The sequence below is a fragment of the Barbus barbus genome (genome assembly GCF_936440315.1).
Source record: "Barbus barbus genome assembly, chromosome: 20".
NCBI lineage: Eukaryota > Metazoa > Chordata > Actinopteri > Cypriniformes > Cyprinidae > Barbus > Barbus barbus.
The window spans coordinates 29,725,240-29,733,183 of NC_136748.1; the positions used below are offsets into that span (position 1 = coordinate 29,725,240).

A 7,944-nucleotide genomic window follows, 5' to 3' on the forward strand; every position below is an offset into this window, starting at 1 on the left:
GCAAGTGTTCATGAGAGATTGCTTGAGGGATGAAACTGTGTCTGGTCGTTCTGATGCTCCGTAGCGTCGACCAGACGGTAACAGTTCAAAGAGGGAGTGTGCAGGATGTGATGGGTCCAGAGTGGTTTTGCCAGCTCTTTTGCTCACTCTGGATAAGTACAGTTCTTGGAGAGTGGGGAGGGTTGTACCAATGATTCACTCAGCAGTCCGGACTACCTTCTGTAGTCTTCTGAGGTCCGATTTGGTAGCTGAGCTGAACCAGACAGTTATTTAAGTGCAGAAGACGGATTCAATGATGGTGGAGTAGAACTGTTTCAGCAGGTCCTGTGGCAGGTTGAACCTCCTCAGCTGGCGAAGGAAGTACAACCTCTGCTGGGCCTTTTTCACAATGGATTCAATGTGGTTGTCCTGAGAAATTGTGGTGCCCAGGAGTCTGAATGACTCCACTGCAGTCACAGTGCTGTTCATGATGGTGAGTGGGGGAAGAGCAGGGGGATTTCTCCTGAAGTCCACGATCATCTCCACAGTTTTGAGCGTGTTAAGCACCAGGTTGTTAAGACTGCACCAGACAGCCAGCTCCTTACCCTCCTGTAATCAGACTCATCACCGTCCTGGATCAGTGTGGTGTCGTCTGCAAACTTAAGGAGCTTGACAGAGGGGTCTTTAGATGTGCAGTCGTTGGTGTAGGGGGAGAGAACGCAGCCCTGAGGAGCTCCAGCGCTGATGGTGTGGGTGCTGGATGAGAATTTTCCCAGCCTTACTAGCTGCTGCCTGTCTGTCAGGAAGCTGGTGACCCATTGACAGAAGGAGAGCTGTGTCAGGGTCTGGGATGAAGCTGAAGTCTACGAACAGGATCCTCACAAGTCCCTGGTCTGTCCAGGTGTTGCAGTATGTAATGCAGTCCCATGTTGACTGCATCATCCACAGACCTGTTTGTTCTGTAGGCAAACTGCAGGGGGTCCAGTGGAGGCCTTCAGATAAGCCAAAACCAGTCTTTCAAATGATTTCATGGCCACAGACGTTAGAGCCACAGGTCTGTAGTCGTTAAGTCCAGTAATTTTGGATTACTTTGGGACGGGGATGATGATGATGGAGCGTTTGAAGCATTGGGGGACTTCGCACAGTGAACTGTTGAAGATCTGTGTGAAGACGGGGGCCAACTGGTCAGCACAGGTTTTTAGGCAGGCTGGTGATGACACACCGTCTGGGCCTGGAGCTTTTCTTCTTTTGTTCTTTCTGAAGACCTGGTGCACGTCATCTTCACTGATTTGAATTGTAGGTGTGGGGGAGAGGGGGTTGCTGGAGATGTGAATGGTTGTGTGGAGAGGTGTTCAGGGTGGGTGTGGGGTGTTTTTTCAAACCTGCAGTAGAACTCATTGAGGTCGTCTGCCAGTTGTTGATTCTCCAAAGTGCTGGGGGATGGTGTCTTGTAACTGGTGATATCTTTCATACTGGAAAGGTATGAAAGGTATCTTTCATACCTTTCCACACTGAAGCAGAATCACTGGAAGATAATTTGTTCCTTAGCTTGCCAGAATAATTCCTCTTTGCCACTCTGATCTCCTTTTCCAGTGTGTATTTGGCCTATTTATACAGGACTTTATACCCCTTTCTGTAAGCATCTTCTTTGGCCTGACGGCGCTGTCTGAGTTTTGCAGTGAACCATGGTTTGTCGTTGTTGTAAGTTAGATGAGTCTTGGTAGGAATGCACATATCCTCACAGAAACTGATATAAGATGTTACAGTCTCTGTGATCGGTGGCAGCAGCTTCAAAAACAGTCCAATCAGTGAGAGAGAAACAGGCTTGTAAATCCCACTCTGTTTCATTAGTCCATTTTTTAACAGTTCTTAATATAGGTTTGCAGATTTAAGTTTCTGCCTGTAGGTCGTTATAAGATTAATCAAACAGTGATCAGAGAGTCCTAAAGCTGCCCGTGGGACAGAGTGATACCAGAATCAGAATTAATCAGAATCAGAATTAGCTTTATTGGCCAAGTATGTTTACACATACAAGGAATTTGTTTTAGTGACAGAAGCTCCACAGTGCAACAGAGAGACAGCAACAGGACAGGACACAGATAATAAAGAATAATACAAATATCCAAATAGGCAATGTACAAAACAGCAAAAACACAATATATAATATACACAATTATGTGTGTACAGGTCTGATATGTGCAAATTTGAAATGTAATTTTTTTTTTTTTTTAAAGTAAGCAAGTGTGGTGAATAAATAATACAGTTGTGTGTTCCGCGTTTTATTGTCAAGTGTTCATGAGATGGATTACCCGAGGGAAGAAACACAGGTAAAACGTAATTTTATTAAAGAACAAATTAAAGAAAACAAAGAAGATCCTAAATCTCTGTGGAAGGTGTTGAATAGATTCCAATCAATTGGTAAATACATTTTCTGTATCAAAGGTACGTTTAGATATTGATGGCAAGATATCATTTGAAAAAGTTGCTAATAAATTTAATTCATTCTTTTCATTTATTGCTAATAGTCTACTTGATAAGATTCCTCTGTCCAAAGGAAATTATGGGACTGATTTTGTTGAGAGATTTTATTCAAAACAAGGGGTGTTGCCAAACAGTTTTTCTTTTGCAGTGTAAATCAAATTACTAAAATGCTTGAAGAGCTTCAAGTGTCTAAGTCAACTTGGCTGGATGATATTCCAGCTAGATTCTTAAGAGATGCTGCAGATATTATAGCTCCAACTATTACATTTAGTGTTAATCTTTCCTTAGAAAATTGTATATTTCCAGTTAGCTAAAATCATTCCGTAATTCAAAAAAGGTAACAGATGTGATCCTGGAAACTACCGTCCATTCTTGGTGTGGCCTCAAATTTTAGAAAGAATTGTGTACAGATGTATGAGTATTTAAGTAAGAGTTGAATTTATGATTTTCAGTCAGGTTTTAGGAAATCTTATTCGACTGATACGTCTTTACTTTATTTAACAGATTTTATAAGGAGGCAGATAGATGTAGAGGTATGGTACTTCTAGACCTCCAGAAAGCGTTTGACAAAGTAAATCATGCAATACTTTAAGATAAGTTAAGTGTCATGGGTTTTTCAAGTAAAGTGATAGCCTGGTTGAATTCTTATTTAACTGGGAGAGTTCAGAGGGTAGAAATTGATGGGTTTTTTTCTAAGGAAACTGGTTAAAAATGGAGTCCCTCAGGGAAGTGTTTTGGGCCCTCTTTTGTTTCTTTTATACATAAATGACACGCAAGCAGTCTGTGATTGTAATTTGTTTTTATATGCTGATGATTCTGCTTTATTAATTTCAGATAAGGATGTTGGTAGGATACAAGTGAATTTAGGTAAGGAGCTTTGTAAGGTAAGAGACTGGCTCTCTGAAAACAAACTGATGTTGCATTTAGGTAAAATGGAATCCATTTTATTTGGGTCTAAAAAAATTTTGAATAAGGTTTCTAAGGTGTCTGTTAAGGTGGGGGATTGCTTAATATAAAATAGAACCTCCGTTCAATATCTTATGTATCCTTGACAATGATTTAAGTGGTGTAAGTATGGCTATGAAAGTCCTGGGTAAGGTTAATGCTAGAACAAAATTTATTGCCAGAAATGTTAGTTTTCTTGATAAACAGATTATGAAATTACTTGCATCATGTTTAGTAGGGATGGAACGATACACCTACCTCCCGATACGATACTATCACAATACTTGGGTGCCGATACGATACGTATTGCAATTTTGTTTTTTAGATTTTTGATTTATTTGAAAACGACATGGTTTGTGTGTTGGAGCAGGGTTGGAACAACTCTGCAGGGCTGCGGCCCTTCAGGAACTGAGTTTGTCACCCCTGCACTAATCGGAGTTTGTGCCAATAGTTATGCTTGAACACCCACTTCCTTGACTCACTGCAGATATTTTGCATGTCTTATGCAGTGAACTTATTGCTCCATGTTGGTTACTTCAAATGAGTGGTTTCATTTGTCCTTGCATCCCCAAATAGATTTGGTCATACTTTTAAATTTGTTTCCCAATATGCCTTGTTGACACTTCTGGACCAGAGTGGGGACCTGCTGGTACAGGCACTATTTTTAAATCAATAGATGCAGGTTGAAAACTGTGAGTACCTGTATCAACGCTGGCATTTTCCACTTTTGGGAATTGTCCACCTTCAAATGGGTTATTTGTAGGTCTCCTGTATTTTTAATCAGGAAAATGGCATGTATCTTGTAAGTTCAGTTTAATATTTAGCAGAGGTGGGACCAGGTCATTGTTTTGGCTGATTTATCGCCATCTACTGACATAAGTCTGCAAAACAGTTATGGTAGGCTACTTCAAGTCCTAAACGGATACGTTGATACAGAATGTTAATAAAAAAATTAAAACATGAAATGAAGCAGAAAAGTAAATAATAGTTCTAATATATACAAATGTTAAATAAAAATAAGAAGCCATCAGTGAATGGATTTTTGCATGATGTTTCATTTCATGCTGTCACGGAGACGAGTGCAATAATGGTTATAATGATCTTTGTTCCGTTTACTTTATCAGGTTTAAGAAATGAGGCACGCAAAACTAGTTATTCAGACACAAATGTAGCCTATGTAAGTGAATGTATTTTGTTTTAAACAAGTTCATAATGATCACAGTTAGGCTTCTTCCTCTTCTTCATCTTATAAGTGGTTTATAGTGAATGTGTATTTAAATTTCTAAAACATATCCTAAACATGTGGATGAATACACTAACAAGCGCTCATTTAACCAGCCTATATTGATCAGAACTCGGTTTTCTTTTCTTTTCTTATTTTTAAGAAGGTAAAACCCTGTCTACACTGGACGCGCCGTTCAAATTAAACCTTAATGTTGTCTGGAGTTAAGATGTGTGGAATTCCAATGGATGGCCTTTTGAAATCTGTTGGTTTTTCATTTGTGCAACATCTCGGACATTTTTGTCTTGCACAGCACAGTTTTACTAATATCTCTTTGAGTTTAGGACCATTGACTCTGATCCTTGTTTCATCATTGTAATGCTTCAATACATTTCCATTTAAAACTCAAGATCAACAATTGAAGAGCTGTATTTTTTACAATCCACAAGTAATCCATGCAACTCCAGTCCATCAGTTAATGTATTGTGAAGCAAAAGGCTGCGTGTTTAATCCATATTGCTTGCTCCAGTGAAAAAGTGGTCTCATCTGAATCAGCATAGAAATATGGACAGATCAAGCACTGTTTACAAGCCAGTGTGATTATGGATATTTTGGCCAGAAGCAACCATTTAAAGTTAGAAACAAATACAGCTTTTCCCATCACAAAACAGTTAATGTGAATGACTTGTGGATTGTTTTTATCAGCTGTTTGGAATTTCTTTCTGGTGCCACCCAGTCACTGCAGATGATCCATTGGTGAGCAAGGGATGTAATGTTAAATTCTTCCAGAGCAGTTCTTATAATAAACTAACACTCTTAAAAAGAGAAAAATCTCTATTATTTGTGTGATCTTGTGAAAATTGTGAATGAGTGTAGATGAAACCCTCAGATCCATATCAAGCTTTCTATTGGCTAATGACTCTTGTTTAGAACGTTCTCATTTGCTAATGCATAAACTCTACAGGTCCAGAGGAGAATCAAAGGCAAGCAATTAAGCTGAAAGGGGAGGAGCCACCTAAATTCAAAGCTGTACTTAATGGCAAAGACAAGCATTATTGTGGTATCGTTTCAATGCTTGTCAGGATGGGTCTTTTCCATGGTTTGTTAGTGCTGGTTGTGATTGTGGCATTTGATCTGAAGAATGCATGGGGAAGTTTGAGATACAATCAAAGTCCAAGCAGCACGAAGCCGCAATCTGATCGAGTTTCCAGAGGTCCTGCTCTTTCTTCTCAAGGGTTCTGGAACCCTTTGCAAAAGGCTTCTCAGTTTCAGGATCTTGACTCCAGAGGATTTGCACAAGAGCCTCTTGGTCTTCAGGAGAAGCAGGTGTTGCAGGGTCCAGTCAAGCCTTTGGACTGGAGGTTTCCCATTGTTCCAGAGGTGCAGAGCGAGGTGGCGGTGGACTTCCAGTTGAGGCAACCTGTGACTCCCAGTAGTGTAGCTATTCAATGCGGTGAGAATCGGGTTCATGTGGAGGTACAGCAGGACTTGTTTAGCAATGGTCAGCTGATCCAGCCATCTGGTCTGACTTTGGGAGGATGTCCTGTTGTCGGTTGGGTCCCTGGCTCCAGGGTGCTCTATTTTGAGTATGAACTGCAGGACTGCAACAGTGTGCTAATGGTAAATCTTACTATATTATGCTGCACACTACTAAAACAAAGGTTCTTTGAAGGTTCCCTGAACCTCTAACATCCATGGGACAGTTCCGTTCTTTAGTGGAACTGTTCACTCAGGTGAACCAAGTGATTTTATGGTGCGACTTGCTAAGACACCTTTTGGAATTATTTTTGAGAATCCTCTTGGTAATGCATTCAGTCTCTTACAGATGACCGAGGATGAGCTTGTCTACACCTTTGCTCTTACCTACACACCTGAGGCACTCGCTGGCACTCCGATTACTCGTGCAGATGGTGCAGTTGTTGGTGTCCAATGCCACTACCAAAGGTAAGTGACCTTTTGTGACGTGTGGCCTTGCTGCTTGTGGTGGTGTAACTGGAAGACCATTTGTTTGGTTCCTCCTTGAACTGCAGGTTTCATACTGTGAGCGGTAATGCCTTGAGGCCAACTTGGGTCCCTTATGCTTCAACGGAGGTTGGCGAGGAAGTCTTGCTGTTCTCCCTGAAGCTCATGATGGGTCGGTGCAGTTTCTTTAGACCTTCTGCCTTCTGAGTGACGCTGTGCCTAAACTGTTCTTCCTCCTCGCAGATGACTGGTCCTATGAGAGGCCCTCGCACACTTATTTCCTGGGTGACAATATTAATATTGAGGCGTCTGTGAAGGTGTACAACCACGTCCCACTGCGTGTGTTTGTGGACCACTGTGTGGCCACTCAAGAACCTGATGTGACCACCCTTCCGAGATATTCCTTCATTGAGAATCATGGGTGTGTTCATATCACCAGATGCTAACCAAATCGCCAGTTGATTGAGCTTGCTCCTTGTAACCACTTTGTCACTGAGAATTAGGGTAAGGTAGATGCTGCAGTTGACATTGAGGGTTTTTTTTTTAATCACCAGGTGCCTTGTGGATGCTAAGGTCACGACTTCCAGCTCTCGTTTCATGCCTCAAACCCAGAAAGACAAGATCCAGTTCCAGCTGGAGGCCTTCATGTTCCAGGAGCCATCCAGTCCTTCTGTATGTACTGAGTGTTGTATGAATTTGCTTTACTCTTCCGTCTGCTCTGGGTTTGTGATCTCTTACCTGTGGTGTCTCTTGCAGATCTACATAACGTGTATTCTGAAGGCCACTCTTGCTTCTGCACCCAGTGATGCGCTCCACAAATCCTGTTCCTTTGCCAATGGGTATGTTCATGCTGCTTAAGAACAAGTTGAAGGTGCCGTGTCTGATTTTTCTCGTTGCAGGTGGTTTGGTGCTGATGGGAGCCACCAGGCTTGTGGTTGCTGTGACTCAACATGTGGTCCTGATGGTGGAATTCCTGCTGCTCCTTTTGGAGGTAGGCTGCTGATTTAAGCTTATTTAACACTCAAGTGCTCCATTTAACTGTCTGCTTTTTCTAGGTGTTCAGTGGGAAGGGAAGGCATCACTCAGTCCTGTAATGGTTCAAGAGCGACCGAAGACTTTAGCTGGTTTTCAATAAATGGGGTGGGAAAACTGTTTCTGGTTTTGTTTTTTGTTTTTTCTCCAATTTTGATTTGAGTGTGCTGTAGGAAACGGGTAGTCCTACTGTACCTATTCTCTTTCCAGAAGGAAAGGTTCCTTCTTGGTAGGAAAATAACCTTTTAAAGACTGACCTACTGTTTGAATAACTTTTCAGGATGCGCTTTATTGGCCAGGAATGTTTACACATGAGGAATTGT

General features: G+C 41.5%; 1 protein-coding gene across 1 annotated transcript; it reads left to right on the forward strand.

Annotated features, from left to right (window-relative positions):
* Positions 1 to 5,710: 5,710 nt before the first annotated feature.
* Positions 5,711 to 7,724, forward strand: LOC306886797 (zona pellucida sperm-binding protein 3-like; the record flags this gene model as incomplete). Its single annotated transcript, XM_079444102.1, has 8 exons — positions 5,711 to 6,247; positions 6,453 to 6,571; positions 6,658 to 6,761; positions 6,833 to 7,010; positions 7,144 to 7,261; positions 7,346 to 7,428; positions 7,489 to 7,580; positions 7,645 to 7,724. 8 exons carry the CDS (start codon positions 5,711 to 5,713, stop codon positions 7,722 to 7,724), a joined length of 1,311 nt encoding a protein of 436 aa, XP_079300228.1.
* Positions 7,725 to 7,944: the final 220 nt, after the last annotated feature.